The sequence below is a fragment of the Helianthus annuus genome, chromosome 14, assembly GCF_002127325.2.
Source record: "Helianthus annuus cultivar XRQ/B chromosome 14, HanXRQr2.0-SUNRISE, whole genome shotgun sequence".
Taxonomy (NCBI): domain Eukaryota; kingdom Viridiplantae; phylum Streptophyta; class Magnoliopsida; order Asterales; family Asteraceae; genus Helianthus; species Helianthus annuus.
In genome coordinates this window covers 145,719,005-145,737,670 of record NC_035446.2, presented here as the reverse complement: position 1 = coordinate 145,737,670, position 18,666 = coordinate 145,719,005, and the positions used below count along the sequence as shown (strand labels likewise).

The following is an 18,666-nucleotide window of genomic DNA, read 5'->3' as shown; positions in this document are numbered from 1 at the left end:
CTGCAACTCCGTCGAACCATATCCACTAACACCGTCTCCATTATCACTCATTACTATTACATCATTCATCATCTATTTTCATTCTCTCCAGTCATCTTTGGTTTCAAGTCCGATCATCTTCATCGCCGGCAATCTCCATCATAACCGTTCCCTCCGACCATCATATCGACTCGACACCGTCCTTCGACACCCTTCGATATCCTCCCTCCGTCACCACCGCACACTCCGTCGTTCCATTGTTCGACTCCAAACATCGTCGATCACCATCTCCGACATTACCTGACATCGAGTCTCACCATCTCCGTCCTCCCAGGTGTCTGGTGTCTGAATCAATAGAAAACATGTCAGCAAAACATAAATACATATATACGTGGATTTGTAATTTTGTATACTATTAAAGGAAAATTGGGTTCACTTTTCTATCGGCTCTAGCATAACCGAAGTAAGGGACGACGGCTGTGATGTTTTTGGCTGATGCTCTTTGGCACGCATCAATCATTACTAGAAGCTCCATCAGATTTTCATTAGCACGAGGGCTGGTAGGCTGCACAATTAGTTTGATGAAGAAGAAGCTCCATCAATTTGCTCAACTGATTTGGTAGTGGTGTCGGCCGATGTGAATTTCCTCCGGGTGTTTGCAGCGATTCCGAAGTACGTCGGAGAGTCGGAAAAACAGAGTGGCCGGAAATTGAAGTAATGATTTAGTTTGATGAAGAAGAGGCCCGGATAGTCCCTGTGGTTTTGCCTTATTAAGGAAAGGGTATTTTTGTCATTTCACACCCTCTTAACTGAGAAAAATAACTGATGTTAGGCGTAGGGACTATCCGGGAACAAAAAATGAAAACTTGGGGACTATTCAGGTAATTTTAGAAAGTTGGGGACTATAGGTGAAAATGGGCGAAACCACAGGGACTATCCGGGTATTTTTCTCTTTATTGATAGAAGGAGAGTTGTTAAAAAAATCTTTTCGTTTATTATTTTCCAGTGGCACCAACACGTTACCATCCCCTTGTAAGCCTTGTATTCTCTTTATGATAATCCAACAAGTTTTAAAGTGAGAAGGTGTATATGGAAGGGATTTTGCACCATTGACTAATAATTGAACACTGTATTAACAACCGGACATAAGACGAGTAAATGTTCCGCCGTTTTGGGATATCATTCATACGCCGGGCAAACGATATCACCACGTTCCATAATCGTGAAAACAAATATTATACATAAATCAGAACTAATTTTAAATGTGTTTCATAAAAGTGAAAGAAAAAACACATCACTTATTAAATACAAATGCACACATACATGTTAGAGGTAAAATGATTGAAAACGCAAGGTGGTCCCAAGCATGGTGGTTTGGTCTTTTTTGGATGAGACTAAACCTTAATGTCTATTTACATTGATTGGATCTTGGATGTAAGACTACACTTAACTTAATATAATTATCTAGTTATCTTTGTATAATATATTGTTAAAGATGAAACATGTGTTTCCATATACAATTACGCGACATAAAACATATATAGTTCATAGATCACCGATAAGGCGATAATCAATAAATGTTTACATCTAAATCTCAAAGTAGTTGGATGAAGAAGACATGTCTGAGACCATCACCTTCATATGATAAAGAGTTGGATGCCACACAAAATCCCATACAAAGGTTAACATGTGTCCATGAAAACCATATCCTAAACACTATTATGATCATGCTGGAGGTGTTTGTTTTTTCTTCAAAAATCTTCAAGGGAGCTGATGTCTGCAGGCGCGCAGACGTTACCCTTGAAGACTGTTTGTTTTTTTAAACAGATCTGAACTCAACTTTTTTCATCTTAAAAATAAGCAAGGACCCCCTTCTTCAAACATCTTCACAAAAACTCAAATATACTCCTCCATCATATACGCTTAAAATATCAGCCTTCTTCTCCTCGCCGCCGCTCCTCCTCCTCCTCCGACCAGTTGTCCGGCGACCTCCCTCTTCTCCTCGCCGTCCGACGACCTCCCTCTTCTCCTTGCAGACAGTAAAAAACAAACAGTCTTATATTTTCAACCTGCAGAGCTTCAGACACATCTTCAATTGCATACATGAAAACAGATGAAATCAGCTTGCAGATAATTTGTCTGCATAAACCACCAGCACCGTAGTCTTTATGGGACTTGTTACATTTTAAAGTAACTTGTGAGCTTGTGTACCTTTCTATACCTATTTCAATACGTATGTGATATGTGGATGTTGCTTCTTAAAAAGCGACCCTTCTTCTATCAACATCTTTTGATGTCATGATACAATACACCTTCAACCATAAAATCAGTTGTTGGAAACATATTTACAGGGTATGCGATGTGTTGCAAAACTAATAATCCGTTTTGCATCAATCATCTAATTGGATTCTAAACACATAATCAAATTTTAATGATTAATAACTAGGAAGCTGTTATACAATAAATACAAAAGTATATTAGAGAATCAAATTCTAGTCGTAGTTTTTTTAGTTTATGATTCTGAGTAGCAAATGTGATTAAATTCTAGTCTCAACTCTCAAGTCTACACGATATTGTCTACACCGATCAAAGAAGAAGAAATAAATCAGAAGTTAAAAAAAAGTATTGCGTAAATTTGCCATGAATCATGATGACCTTCTTGATCTATTTTTAAGGTTTACCTCTAAATTCTTTAATCAAATTACTGGTTCATAAAATTGCACCGAAGGTGTAGAATGAAATAGTTGCATTTTATATCCTTTTTCAACAGCGAATTTTTATCTCCGTGTGAGACTTAACTCAACCAACCCCAGTAGTTAATACAAATAATTTCTAGGGGGTTCATTTGAGAAGAAAATTAAATTGAGTAGAAAAAGAATAAATGGTACAATTGTAAAACATTAAATAGTTTTTCTCTCATCTCATTTATTATTATTTTTGACTAATTAATTAGTCATAAAGAGTATCATCCTACACACTAAAATTTTTGCATAGACACATCAAAATTTATCCTACACGTTTTTGAAATTTATCCTACACATACTGAAATTTATCCTACACAACTCGTAATTCATCCTACACACCTCATAATTTATCCTACACTTTAAATTAATTTTTTTCTTCTTTGAAAATATATATATATTTTTAAATAAGTTATAAATTTAATTTAGTGAGCTATTAAAAAGGAAGACTAAGAATTAATGATCTATCTAATTTTACCAATATACCGTTACACCCATATTAAATACAAAAATTAAATGAAGTAAAATGAACCATTATTATTGGTTGAAGTTTGTTCTTTTTTATTCTTACAAAAAAATTATTTTCATTTGAACCCTCCATAACTATTATAAATATTTCGTTTAACTATGATACACATTTTGTATAATTATGAGACACTAGGTTTATAATTTATAACCTAACGACCTACAGTAGAAACTCGATAAATTAATACTCGATTATTTAATAAACTCTCTAAGATAATATTTTTTCCCGGTCCCGACTCGGGGATAGGGTGCTAAATTAATAATTCGCTAAAATTATAAGATAATAAATTTTTGATAATTTCTTTAGACCCATATAAAATATAAATTAATAATTCCTTATATATAGCATATTACATGAATGATTTATGAAGGTTTCTTGAAAAATGACTCAATTGTCTTTTGTTTTTTGTTGAAATCAATTTCCCCTTGAATCTCGTCTCTAATTTTCCTTAGCATGGTAAGAACTTCTGGTGTTGTTTTCTCATAGCTCAACAAGAAATTGTTCAATGTGATTGCCGCTTTAATAGCTTCGTTTCGCGAAGGGGGCTCCATTGTAGAACTTTCATCATCTTCTTCATCGATATCATCTTTATTAATTCCAATAACGCTTTCAATAATTTCTTCATCAGTCAACAATTGTGCAACTACATTTTCTTCTGGGTGAGTCAGAACATCTTCGACATCCATTGCATTGCGATAACCCAACTCTTTGATCAAATTCTGGAGTTCTTGAGTGCTTTCACCACCTTCATCTGAGTTCTCAAAAGTCATGTTATCTGTTGATTGAAGTTTACAATAACGAAAGCAGTTCGCAATTGTATTTGCACGAACATCCATAGTCCATGCTGAAATTGCAAGATTCATTGCATCTAATATGTACATTTATTTTTGCTAGATTTGGAACCCCTAATTCATAACCCTCCAAAAGACTTCTGCATTGTAAACTAAGTATTCTACTATAAATTAATAAAATATTAATTAATATATAAATTAATAATTATTAATTTTATCGATTAATTAATAACTCTTTTAATTAATAAATTTTGGTGGTCCCAAGTGTATTATTTTATAGAGTTTCTACTGTATATTGGGAACTAATTACAATACTAAAATATTGGTAAAGACAAAGTCTTTAAAACATATAGATTGGGAAGGAGAAGGTCTTGGATTTAAGTCCCACAGACGACAGGAGATTAAAGAAACTAGCCATTAAAAAAAATACAATACTAAAACAGTGCATCATATTTATAGACAAAAGATCAAATACAAATACACTTATCATACAAAACGTACGAATAGAATGAAAAGGTAAAAAAACGCGGTGACATTTTCGTAATTATTCACTCGTACAGTAATTATCAAAATTACCATACAAATGATCTTGTAGGGTAATTTTGATCTTGTAGAGTATCATAATTACTCTACAAATTATCTTATAAAGTAATTTTGATCTTATAAGGTAATTTTTATCTCTTAGGGTAACTTTGTAGAGTATGGTAATTACTCTACAAATGACCTTGTAGAGTAATTTTTATTTTGTAGGGTAATTTTGAATTGTATGTTGCTTGATAAACTTATAGAGTAATTTTGATACACTTATATTGATAATTACCCTACAAGATCAAAATTACTCTACATGATAATTTGTAGAGTTATTTTGATAATTACCATACGAGTAAAAAATTACGAAAATGGCACCGCGTTTTTTTACCTTTTATGCCTTTCGTACTTTTGTACTATAAGTCTCTTTGTACGTGAACTTAACTTCGTTATATAAATATTGATAAATGTTATTTTCTAAGTATTATTCCGACAATTATGAATTTGATACATCAGTTATATAAAGATTGTGTTTATCCAATATAAATCTTTACAATCTAATAAAAGCTATACCTAGGGGACACATGTCCACCTACTAGGGCCTCAATTTCTCATTTTCCCGCCAAAAGTTACAACATTCCTTTCCCTGTGGTGATGGGTCATGCGGGATCCGTTTAATAATATGGGTCAAAAAGCCTTAGGTATAACCCGTTTCAACACAAAACTTCATACCTACCCTAGGGTTTTTGATCAGCCGCTCTCTCCTCCGTTCCTTTTCTGCCTTTCTTCAATCTAGAATTTTGGATCTTCGTCTTAATCAACTCCATCATCATCATCTAATTCATAAGGCAATATTGTTGTAAAAGACGTGACTACCGGTGATTATATCTGAAACGGTGGCGAAACTCACCATTTAGCAGTTATTGGTAAAGATAAGAAATTAGGGCACCGATTGAATACGATGTCGTCTTCTTCGTACCGGTATCATTACGCGAATCGGATGAGTTGATATTGAATTTGACGTTTGAAGTTTCGGCAAAGCTTAAATCTCAAAGAGAGCTTATTGATTAATTAAACTCCGGAAGGCAAACCTCTAAAGGTTATTCCAGATTTTGACTTTCTTTTTTTAATTCTTTATGAGGGTTCTTCTTTATTTGATGTTTAGATATGTGGGTATTCTTGATTTTATCTAGATTTAACTGATGATTATACCAGATTTTGACTTTATTTTTCTATGTTCTTTAAGAGGGTTCTTCTTTATTTGATGTTAGGGTTTGTGGGATTATACCAGATTTTGACTTTCTTTTTCAAAATTTTAAACAGGGTTCTTCTTTATATGATGTTAGGTTTTGTGGGTGTTTCTTGAATATTAGATAGAAATATATGAGAAGGTTCGGATTGTATTTTGATCTCGCCGTCATCAATCATGCAACGATTCCAGGTAACACTAATACCAATCGATGGTTTTTTTGGTCCATTCGATTTGATGTGCGATTTAGGGCTTTTTTTGGTTGATTAGTTGTTGATGCGTTGTGTTATTCTGATTTATAGTCTTCTGATTCGAATATAAGTTAATTTTTTTATTTTATCATGATTATTTTCTTTTTTATAGATCATTTGGTATGCTTTCATCACTCATGGTGGCAACTATGTATGGGTACGTTTTATAACTTTATCAAGTTTGTAATTTGTAGTATGTGTTGATTAGAGTGACACTTTCTCGAGGTTTACAATTTTGGTTCCTTTCACAGGTGCGAGTTGCAAGCAATTTATTTGACTAGGGCAAGGTTCACTCTTCTAGGGGTTGATATTGGTATACCGGGTTAGATATAACTATGGTGAGCATTAGTTCAAAATGAATCTGATCAAGTTGTGCCATTTTATATGTAGCCTGCCGCAGTAGAAAATGTATCAGAAGGATATGTGGTCCAGCAAAAGGGTAGTTTAAACCTACAAATGTTTGTGCACATTGTTTTTTCTTGAATTGTTATTTTAAGTTTAATGCCTCTTTTGTTAATTTTCACTTCAGTTTCCAGTTTTTTTACTGATTTCATTATTTTATAATGTTTTCTACTGTTTTGCTGTACAAAATTGGGATTGACGAAAACCCACACTTCTCTTCTCCAGGGAAACCACCCTCTTCTTTGCACCTGAGATAAGGTGATCAACACTAAGCCTCTTATCAACATTTATTTATATTTCATATAAAATCTTGTAATAACATTAGCCTGTCTTTGGAACTACACAATTCATACTCGCAGACCATCTGCATAGCAGCAGCGGATTGCCATTGCAGGCCTAGCCTGGTCATACCCTCAAAGAGGGTTGGTGTGACACCTGTGTCACTTCAACCATCAAACAAATGCCAAATCAATGAAATATTGTATTTCATAGTTGGGATTTGTAAAAATATGTGCATCGTTCGCACATATCAATTCCTGTCCGATTTCAAGCCTTAAATCGCTTTCTGGAAGGTTATACGCAAACTGATGCGTAAATATAACCAGTTAAATGCAACAAACACTCCGGAAGAGTGAAATAGGCTTAACATACCTTAAATAACCTTTACATAACTTAGAAACAAGTTTTTGGAGGGTTTGGTGTGTTGAAATCAAGTTTGTTCGATCACAGGGACTAATTATGTCAAACTGTGAAACTATACCGATTTGTATAGTAACGAACCTTCCGAAACTTGATCATAAGTTAAATATGCCCTAAATATCCCTTACATAGCTTAGAAATAGGCTTTGAGGTGTTTGGTGCGCAAAAATAAACTTTTGGTCATTCAGGGACTAAAAGCGTCAAAAAGTGCACAAGTTTGCATTTTCGCTCATATCTTACGTTTTGAATACATCCGGACATCCAAAATTTATGTAATCTTTAAAATACTTTATTTTAGTGATTGGCATGATAAAATTCCATTCGTCGCTTAATTTGGATCGTTTTTGCGTTCGTTACGACTTCCGTCGTAATTTACCGAACAACGCAACCGTACGACCAAACGAGCTGACATCCGGGATATTTTTGAGCACATTTCAAGTTCCCTATACTTTAACTTCATTTTAGAGCCTTGAAATGAGGTTAACGGGGCTTAAACGTGTCAAAAATGAGCCGAAATGCAAGATTCTGAAGTTCAGGGACCAAAATTGACATTCTGCCATAGTTATCTTAGGAAGGGACCAAAATGAAAAATCTAAATTCCAGCTTTTTCCAGATGTTCCCCTCATTTGCACATGGTTTTAGTGAAACTATGGGCTCCGATGGTTTCACAAAACCATGGGCACATGTGTACCGATGAGATCGAAGCTCGTTTTACGATGAACGATCCTAACGGTTCTAGATTTCCTATAAATACCCACCATGTTTTCATTCATTCCTCACATTTGAATCTGATTCAAGCTCTCTAAGTGGAAGTATATGCTTCCTACCTGAGAGAGAATCGGGTTCAAATCTTGCGGGGACCTTCTGTAAGTATTCTTTCGCGTTTTTCATTCGTTTTTATCGTTAAAGTCAAACTGCGTTTGACTTTCTACATTGACCAGTTTATGGTCAATGCGAAGTTCGTTTGAACTTCATAACGTGAGCGTAATCACGATGGTTATAGTCCCTAGTGACTATACCTACTGATTACCACGTTATCTAGGCTCAGTGACGAGTCGTAGTTTCGGCCAAAATGCGTTTTCTCGCGTATTTTGTAACCAAACTACTCTAGGGTATTAAAACCGTTTGTTTTAATACCAAACCTGTTTTATAACTTAACTAAACATGTTCTAGCATATTTAGCTCGTCACTTTTTAGATTAGTGCTTATGTAGGGTCGTAAGGTAAGCGATCTAAACAATCACTTATACTTTCGAACCCGGCCCGTTTGGTCGATCATTAGGATCCGACCAAACATGTTTAGTAACCATAGTTGTATAGGGAATAACCTTCTGAGGTTATACCTTATGGTCACTTCGTTAAGTAGTTGTATGATAAGTAGTTTATATGCCTTAGGTAAATTACCAAAATGCCCTTTTCATACATAATTGGTAATTAAGCATATGTAACCTAAATTTTTGTCACATAACTGATTATGTAACATATTTAAACATGTTTTGGCATATAATACTTGTCATAGGGCTAGTTAGACGTCTCGAACGCGTTTTACGCAAACAACGCATTAAAGTAGCGCAAGCTACCTAAACGAGTCGTGATGGGTCGTAAGCACTTAGGATAGGTTTCATTTTAGTATGTAGGCCTTGTTAAACCATATCATATGAGTTCCCACACTCATTTGCCTTACGAGACCTCATATTATCCGATCTCCCGATTTAGGTCCGGTTTATTTACGTAGTTATCTATACTAGGTGTCGTTTGATTCCGGGACTCCTCTAGCTTGCTTGGTAGTTGCTCAAGACTTCTAAGCACTCTCAAGTGAGTACGTAGTCCCCTCTTTTACTGTTTTCAACTGTTTTGGGGTGAAGCATGTGTACCTATCTGTTATTTCATGATTTCAAAGTATAATTGATTATACATGTTAGTACTTATGTTTTGACAAACTAAATGACTATCTATGGTTTAAACACTGATTTTTCAAAGATTATGAAATTAATTGTTGGAATAGTACTTATTTTTGTTCACCAGACCGGTTGGTAGTATGATATAGCGCTATAGGATTTGACACCCCATTCCTGTTGTCATGGAATGTCTGAAACCAATTTGTTGCTCCATCCAAATAGGGATTGCCTTTGTGGTATTTCTATAGTCTCAAAGGTGTATTTTGATACACTAGGTCTGAATGAATTCTTAAATCACATTATTTTTGTATATTAAGTTATACTCCCAAAAGTATAGTTTGATATGCTCTCATATGTGATATTGTACAAAAACCAACATATATTTTGTTAATCATTAAAACATAGTTTGATATGTTATCTTCATAATCCAGAGCATAGTTTTAATATGTTATTTTCAAATCAAAACATAGTTTAATATGTTATTTATAAATCCAAAGTATACTTTTGATATACTACTGAAAACTTATTTATGTTACCAACTAAAGTATGGTTAATATACTATTTACTTACTGACTGGTTTTTGGTTAGTGTTTAGATAACGGGATGTAACAACTCTCACCAAAATTAATACTTAGTAGATTAATTATCTATTAAGAAAACCCTAATTGAGAAACCCAAGTAATTCCGCATAAACCCTAAAATTTTCATAACAATCGGAATCAGGATCAGGGCCCCTAAAACTCAAGGGGGGTAAACCCTAACTGATAATTATCTTAAAATTCTTGCTGCAAAAGTAAAATTCGTTTTGTTTGTCAACTCATCTAGGCTATCTGGGATACGAAACAACCTAGGCTAGTAAGTAGACCCGTCGCGCCACGCGACGGGTACACATGTCTCTTTCGCGTGGCGCGAAGGAGTACATTTTCCAGCTATAAATAGGGGGCAGTGGCACTTGAATTTTGCTGGTAGTTCGACGGAAAAACTCATAATATTCACTGAGTTATAGTTCGATTACTATACAACACACACAAATCACGAAGTGCTGCCGCAATCAGGGTAATAACTCGATCGCTATTACGATTCAACGTCCGATCGATTGAAACTATCCAACGATTGTTTAAGTGCTGCTCAAATTGAGTTTATACTTTGTTATTCATCGTGATTTCGACTTGAATGTTTGAGTGTTGTTCGAACTCGGACTATACTCTGTCATTCGTTGTGAATCTACTGAATTATTAAGTATTGCACTTTGTTAATCGTTGTGAGGGTTTAATCTCGTGAATTGACGTAACTGCTGAATTAGTTACTAACCCCGTTTGTATGTGCATTGTTATTTAAATTAGGTTAGAAGGCTAATCAGTAAAGCTTATACTCTGCTCGTTAAATCTGCAATGTGAGTCATTCTCTTTTTATCAACTATTTTACAAAACTCCAAGTTATTTTCAAAGTTATAATTACAGGGATTAAGTCTTTGTAATCACCAAGTTACAGCCGGTATGTGGGGTTTTGTATACATTACTTGATAATCTTCACCATTGGGGCAGCCATTGGGTGATATGACCATGATCACAGACACCACTAGACAGGTGGGCCAGTGGGTCGAGTGGTAAAGTACCGTGGGTAGTTGGTTTGATATCAGAAACATTGTAATCGCTCTTAATACTGTGAATTATAACAAATGTGTCGTTTTAGTAAAATGAATGATTCACTCAGTATTTCCCCGCTGACAAAACCTTTTTCAAACATGTTTCAGGTGATCTGTTGTGAGCAAAGAAAAGTGTCGTGAAGCACTACCAGCTTAGAAAAGTGGCTCAATGTAAATAAATAATGAAACATGTTTTGAGAAATAAAGATTTCCCTATGAAATCAGCTTAATGTAAATTATGGGATTATATCCCTAAATTATGTAATCGGGCAGATTGAAATATTAAAAAGATTCTGTTTTAAAAAGACTTCCGCTGTCGCTTAAATTAAAATACCACAGGATTCCTGTCCCGCGGCTCCTGAAACGGGTCAAACCGGGTCAAGGGCCGTGACAGGAAAAGGTGGTATCAGAGCCACTGTTTTAAGCTTACTGATTTACGCTCACTGTCTTAAGCCTATCCAAGTAATTGGAAAATACTTAGGAATTCTGATTGCTATTCTGTGAATATATGTTTTAACTAATTTATTTGTTAAAATTACAGTATGGGTAAGCAAAAGCTTTCCGCTATCTACCATAAATTTGATAGTACACCTAAAGAAAAGGGAACCTCTTCATCCAAATATCCAGCCAATTGTAACACCCTAGTTATTATTTAACATTTTTTCGTATAATTTAAACTCATAATCATGTAATTACAATCACAATTATAATGAAAATACGGGCTTGTTAAAAACTTTTATAATTTAAGCGATATACATAATGTGATTTAATTCGCCGTTTAGAATAACGACACAACAACGTTGCGGAAGCTTTATCAAACATGTGTTCGGTTCCTCATTGAGCTTGACGCTTGATCTTCATCCGGGCTCTCAGCATACACCTGTGTTCAAAACCAACTCAACAGTTAGTTTTGATACTTTAAATAACGGTACCAATCAAGATAAATGATAATGGAAAGAAATCCCAAGGATAATCTCTTGATCCAAAACATTGCATTTCAAGTTTGCCTCCACCGTAACTTACGGTGGCACCGTAAGTTACGGTGGTCTCTGTTTAAGACTTTCCCCACCGTAACTCAGGGGGAGACTGCCGTAAAGAGTTCAACTCCACCGTAACTTATGGTGACACCGTAAGTTACGGTGGTCCCTGTATTCAGCCTTTTCCATTTGTCGCTTAATGACACGAAAACTTCCGTATCTTTCTAATCGTTAGTCTGTTTGACCTACCGTTTCTTCCTACGTGATCGTAATTTGATCCTCCATCATATGGAGTTAAAATCCGACATTCGGCTTAGCAAAACTTAAGACTTTTAAGTCTTCAGCTTATTACCCTTTTTTACCAAATATTGACCCGTTCATGATTTTATCACACCAACTTGCTTATTTGATCTTTAAAATCATGAGGTTCATTATATCAATATCTCCTATCATATTGCTCTCAAACCACGGGTTTCTTATATAATAAAATCCCGTTTACACTTAATTGCTTATTTTGACCCATTAAGAGTATCTAAGCACTTTTAGGCTCACAATTGCTTTTATTCTATTCTAGCATTGTAACCTATATTTCTTATATAGTATTCTTCCATCACAACTAATTGTGTGTTGGATTTAAAGTAGATATCTATGTGTTCCGAATTATACCCCTTGGAATATCATTTTACGGCAAAGACTCATAAGGAGTCTTTCGACCCAAGAATTTCATTTTCACTACTCATACTCGTTCTAAGCTTTTGTTTAATCATAAGACTCGTTTCCAAACAACCTCTAAGGGTTGTTTGTTCAATTTAGCCTACAAGGGCGTTTTGGTCAATTTTGGTCCTTCTTTTACAATGAAGGACTCTCACCAAATATTCGACCAAAATATCACTTTTAACTACAACATAAATATGCGTACCTGGCTCGGATCAACGAATAGACCCGATTTATGCCTCGCTTTTATTATCACACCATCAATGATGACGCAACTATCTGATTTGCTAATAAGTCCTGTTAACATAAGACTTGACGACCACATTAATCGATATTGTCAAATGGTGTTATCACCACCATTCGACCCGTTTGGACTATATGCCCAACATTGTCTATTTAAATCAAAAACACCGTTTTTGATTTCCAATTTGTACATCATCCCATCCCGGGTTTTATAACCATACCCTTTTTCTTTTACACTCTTTTCTTGCAGTTTCAACCCATTTCGTCTTACGCCATGGGTATCCTTTTTAACCATGATTTACATAAGTCAACACTTGACAATTTTCCAAATTTCCAATATTATTGTTTTCACGTTCATAAGTATCGAAATAACAAGCATTCTACATAAGTGTGTAAATTACACTTACCTTGCATCCGAGCTACGCTTTTCTTCTATGCTTGACTCGTTTGACCCGCTTTCACTCCAAGCTTCACCTAGCTTGTTTAAGCGCCAACTATTGTTCATCATTTACAAGGTGGTTAGATTAGTCATTAACAATCACGACTATACCACTTTACTTATTTTCTTAGCCGAAACCACTTATTCGACTTCATCACTAGTTAGTTTGACTTTCTAAAGTCAACTACATTTAATCATATAATATGCACGATTAAGGCAAATCAACATTATGATTAGAACCCGTTTTATCCCATGTCTCATGTAATTAGTCAAGCTTGTCAATTACGCGTTTCACTTGAATTTCAACACTTTACTTCTCATTTAGGCATTTTAACAAACACCTAATGGGCATCATTCTACACTTTTGCTAACTAGTCCGTAATTAGTCATTTTTAGCAAGATTAACATCAAATTTCAACCCTCTATATCTAGTGTTCATGGACTACATCAAGAGCTTATATCATAACAATCAATATTCATCAAATTAACACTCCGATCCGAGTGTTCATCATAACATACAAAAACCCATTTAGCACATAATAGGGTAATTATCAAATCCCTAGTTTTGACAACAATTCATCAAATTTTCTACTAGGGTTTGTTTCTAAACCAAGATATAATCATAATAACACTCATAGAATCAATATTCATTCCAGAATTTCGATTATGATTATTCATCATAATCTCAAAGTATCACCAAATCATAATTTTTAACATACCTTGTAATCCCCATGACTAGGTGATCACGAATTTGTGTTCATGCAATGATTTGGCTCTTGATTTGGGCTTCAATTTGAGAGATTCTTGAGGGATTAGGGTTTTGAGCAAGAGAGCCCTTCTTGGCTCTGGTTGAAGTCGCAGACACACACACGTATGTGTGTGTTTTGTTTATTAATTTGTTTAATTGAAACTTTAATTCAATTGTCCATGTCTAGTCCCTTCACTTTACACAGGTTATTTAAAGGGTAGCTTAACCACATTAGTTCTATTTTGTCAAGATATTAACTAACTAGGTTAATACTCCTAGTTACTTGGTGGGTTCCGGGAACTAAAAACTCGTTTTATTTTAAGTCCCGTTGACTCGGGTTCTTATAAACTCAATTCCTTAATTCTTTGATTCGCTTGTATTTAAATTATTAGGATTTCTTATTAAATCCAAATATTTACCGGGTTATCTTTACTGCTAACGGTACTTTACCCGTCTTTTGGTATTAACGGAGTATGATTACCAAACCCGTTTTCGGGGTGTTACAAGTCCACCCCCCTTAAAGAGGTTTCGTCCTCGAAACCTTGCTTACATAGTTCATTGAGTTTCTAAACTCAATGCGTTTGACTTGAGTAATTTCTTAAGCATTACTCATACTTTAACCAATTGTTAGCATTACCAGAAAAATTATGGTAATATCTTTTTGGTTACAGAACTTTTACGTATCTCATATGACATAATGTAACTTGAAATAACGTAATTCCGTTATTTTTACTAGTTTAGTTAACTTAGCGATTTCCATCGCTTTTATATATTATCGAACTCTTGGTGCATTTGTCGCCTCGACCCGTTTAAGGGCCCTTAGTGAAATATTCCACTTTTAGCAACAAATTCTTTTGTTTTCAGATTTATCTATTCGGTTCAGCTATACTGAATCTACCGCTTACAAGCAAACCAAATTTTCTTGATTTGAATTGGTGACCTTAACCGGTCTCATTAACTAGTCTTATTAGTTCAGTTACTTTTATCACTCGCTTGGTTATAATGTGATTTTACTTCACATTACATTTCCTAACCGTGATCGTGTCACATCATATTTAATTTGTATCAACCTTTCATTTTTGAAAATATCACTTTTCGAATATATCATCTTGCGCCTATCAGTGTCAAGACTTGTATCTTTCATGCTTACTATTTAAATTCCTATCAGAATTTATGTTTGGAAAAACATTATTTCTTACTAAAACCGAAGTTTTAGTTTTAGGATCTTTTCTTTAACTTGTGTCAATCATCCATACCCGGATATTGACAGTCCGTAATTTAATCCTTTACAGTCTTAGTTTTATGCGGGGGTTCTTAACTGATTTCCTCGCTTTATCCAATCTAACCCGTAGGTTTTATCACTTAGCCTTACGGGCTATTTTTGATTCGACATTCACCTCTTTAGGGCGAAGTCCCTATAACTACTTTCTAATCATGACCCGTGGGTCGTTTTAGTCCGTAGATCTCTCATTTGTTTATAACCCTAAAGGTTATGTTGATCCCGTAGATCACTCTTTTTACTCGTGTCTTATTAAAATATATATTTGGTGTCAAAGCACTCTTTTTACGTTTGAAAATCATTTGTCTCAAGCTTACCGTTATCCGGCTTGCGCTTACTTATGCCTTCAAGCATTATACTTTATTCAACCCGTTCAATCTCAAAATAGTTGAATATAATTATCAAAATTTCTGTTTACGAAATTTTATGGTCTTTTAGTCATAACTCATAATCCGAGTCTTTTGACTTTAAATTCGTGTTCTCGTTTCTCGGTTTACGCATGTGTTTAAATCCTTACCCATTAACCGGGTACTTTACCGAAGTCATTATTAGTGCAAGCATTCCGGTATACATCAAGTTTTCGTTTTAATTTGTTTGGTTGTCTTAGCGGAAGCCCTCGCTTTTATTCAACCAAACCTTTATTCTTTATTTGACCATCCTTGACAGTCTTTTAAACTATGAATGATGATTATCATCATCATCATTTCTTTACTACGACCAAAGTCAACGATTTTGATCGTTTTTCTCGTGTGGGCAATACCTTTGTTTCTATGACCCCGCGGGTCATTTATACTTTGGTTTTACAATGCCCTTTTTGTCTACCATGGTTTTCGATCGTTTTTCCCCATGTGGGCAATACCTTTGTTTCTATGACCCCGCGGGTCATTTATAGTTTGGTTTTACAATGCCCTTTTTGTCTACCAGGGTTGTTTCATCAAAAATGACTTATGTCACGAATTTCCTTGGGTCTTTTATTTCTATGTGCGCCATACATCGTTTTTATGGTTCCCGCGAAATCCATTTATACGAGTATGCCCATGAGATTTCTTGACCCTAAGGATCCTTTAAATTTCATTCTTCTTGACCTTACTACATCGGACATAACTGCGCTCATTATAAGAAGCTCATGCTATCATGTGTTCACTACTTACTTGGCCAGAGTAAGCGATCAACACGTGGTACGCGTGACCTTATTATAATTACCACATCACGTCCCATGTAAGTAACTCCTCAAATTATGTCACACCCCTAATTTCCACGTGTCACCGGTGGGCCCGGTGGGGGATTACGTGACGTAGTTGATATCATCATATGTCAAACAACACAAGTTATAATGCACAGCGGAAGCAAATGAAAATTAGATTTATTTCAACTATTAATTGTAATATCAAGTATCACAACCAGTCAAAATAGATCCACAGGCGGATCGAAAATAAAAAGAAGGAAATTATTCAACAGATATATGCATCCCAAAAGCTTGCGAGACTCTACGATGCTAAGGAGAAACCAGCCTATTGCGTATAGCACCTGCACTTAGTCTTTTTGGGGAAAATACGTCAGTTTGCACTGGAAAATACAATTTAACTGACTCATTTTGAAAATATTTAAAAATTGGTTTTAAATGCACAAGGCACAAAACATTTTATAACTTGGGAATAATTAAACAGAGTTAAACTTGTAAAAGATTTACATGTTTGTTAACCGTTCAGTCGCCCGAGTCGTATCGGGTTTAAGGTTAAATGACACACCACATGGTATAAGTCCGCGGCGGGAAGCCAACGTTAATACCTTAAAAATAATGGACATAATACCGGGTGTACGCCTACACCCGGGTGTCAAGGTCGTGGCCAAAAATGATGCCAAGGATATCCGGGACATGGTCATTAAGCTCCCAAAGGCATAAAAACAAACAACACCAAGTTTTTAAACGGGTCCCATTGATAATACCCAACTACTAATGAGATGGGGTCAATCGCCCGACCAAGCGGTATTTTATATACCGTACCCCCAAGCCCGTATAAGGGAAAATAAGTTAAAAGTATTTACCTGAGCAAGTATAACCACAATTTCAAAAATGCACGTGTCTTTTACTGGGCTCCTATTCTGGAACGAAGGTTATAATAACCTATTAGAATCCTAACGGGTCTTTTAACATAGCCTAAGCTTAGACCGGTTAGTTTCGAAGAATAATATAGTTTAATCGCGAGGAATGCGAAAACCGGGAAGGAATGTGATTTAGACCCTACAAGCTTGGATACTTGTATAATATGGGTAAACTAAACACATTCTGAATTTTGAGACTTAGATGATATGGTTTGACCCGTTTCGGCTAACATGCGTGAACTAGTCACATAAGCCGATCCGAACGCGAAAGTGCGTAACGAGTAACCATATAAGTCATATGCAAGTTTTCCTGAGATTATATGCACCAAATATATTGTAATATCAGTAAGGTATGTCCAAATACGCCCCAAATGTTTTTAAACGCCATTTACGCCTCATAAGGGCATTTTGGTAATTTTTACATAGGCTAAAAGGGTAAAAACGGAAAATCTGAGTTTCCAACTTTAGTCTACTGTTATAATATATATTTTTATAAAATATATCAGTAGGTATTAGACCTTTTATATATAAACTCGTTCTGACATATACTATGTCGTAAAAATGCCTAAAAAGGCGATTTGGAGCCATTTCCGGGTTTTAAAAGGAAAGCTGATATTTTTATATTTCCAGAAGGCTCAAAATATCATATTTAATATAACAAATCAGTAGGAAAAGGTTTGGGGTCAAAAGGTTATGTAAAACTCATTTTATGACCGTAAAGGGTAAAACCGGCATAAGCCGAAATAAGCTTAGAACCTCTAGTTATGCTCAGCCTAAAAATGAATAAAAATCTTTAAAATTCCCAAAATATTATTATATAATAGTGGGTATAAAGTTTTGGTATAAAATTCGGGTTTAGATAGGTTATGCGTTAAATATGCTAATTACTTATTAAGAAAGCTTCTAATTACGCTAACGAGCATAACTCTTAATCTAGACCTCAAACTGATGTCAAATTTTGGGGACAACTTTATATTTCAGTAACTAAGGTGTCTACCCTTTTACATTTTCAAAAATTATAATTTTTGGACATTCGGGCATAATGGTCAACATATGGGCATTTAACGGAAACATGCATATGAACAAGATATCTAATGAACCACATTGTACAATCACAGGAGGATATACTAACATGATAATAGGTCCAAAAGAAGCTCTAAGGTATTTTTAATCTTGAATAAAACGGGTCAGAACTGAAAGTCAAAGCGAAAGTCAAACTATGCGACTTTCGGTTCCGAACCGGGTCTAAACAGAAAATTGTCGAGTTGAACATGTTGGAACATGTTCTTATACTTATTACCAAGTTATATTAATGTTCAAACAGGTTACATTCAACCTACATTGCTAATTATGCGTTAATTTGAAATTTAGCATTCTGTTGACTTTTTATAATTAGCTTTGACTCGACAATTAGCATGCTTAGAGTGGGAATCTGGAAACACCCTTTTAAGGGTT

General features: G+C 35.0%; 1 protein-coding gene and 1 long non-coding RNA gene across 2 annotated transcripts; both read right to left on the bottom strand.

Moving 5' to 3' along the window:
- Positions 1-1,855: 1,855 nt before the first annotated feature.
- Positions 1,856-4,127, bottom strand: LOC110907549. The gene is made up of 2 exons (XM_022152514.1): positions 3,711-4,127; positions 1,856-2,008 (listed from the first exon to the last, which is right to left on the bottom strand). Exons 1-2 carry the CDS (start codon positions 4,125-4,127, stop codon positions 1,856-1,858), a joined length of 570 nt encoding a protein of 189 aa, XP_022008206.1.
- Positions 4,128-11,398: 7,271 nt separating this feature from the next.
- On the bottom strand, positions 11,399-12,676 carry LOC110906053. Its single transcript, XR_002573617.2, has 2 exons — positions 12,605-12,676; positions 11,399-11,588 (listed from the first exon to the last, which is right to left on the bottom strand). It is a non-coding gene; the product is annotated as an uncharacterized LOC110906053 (long non-coding RNA).
- Positions 12,677-18,666: the final 5,990 nt, after the last annotated feature.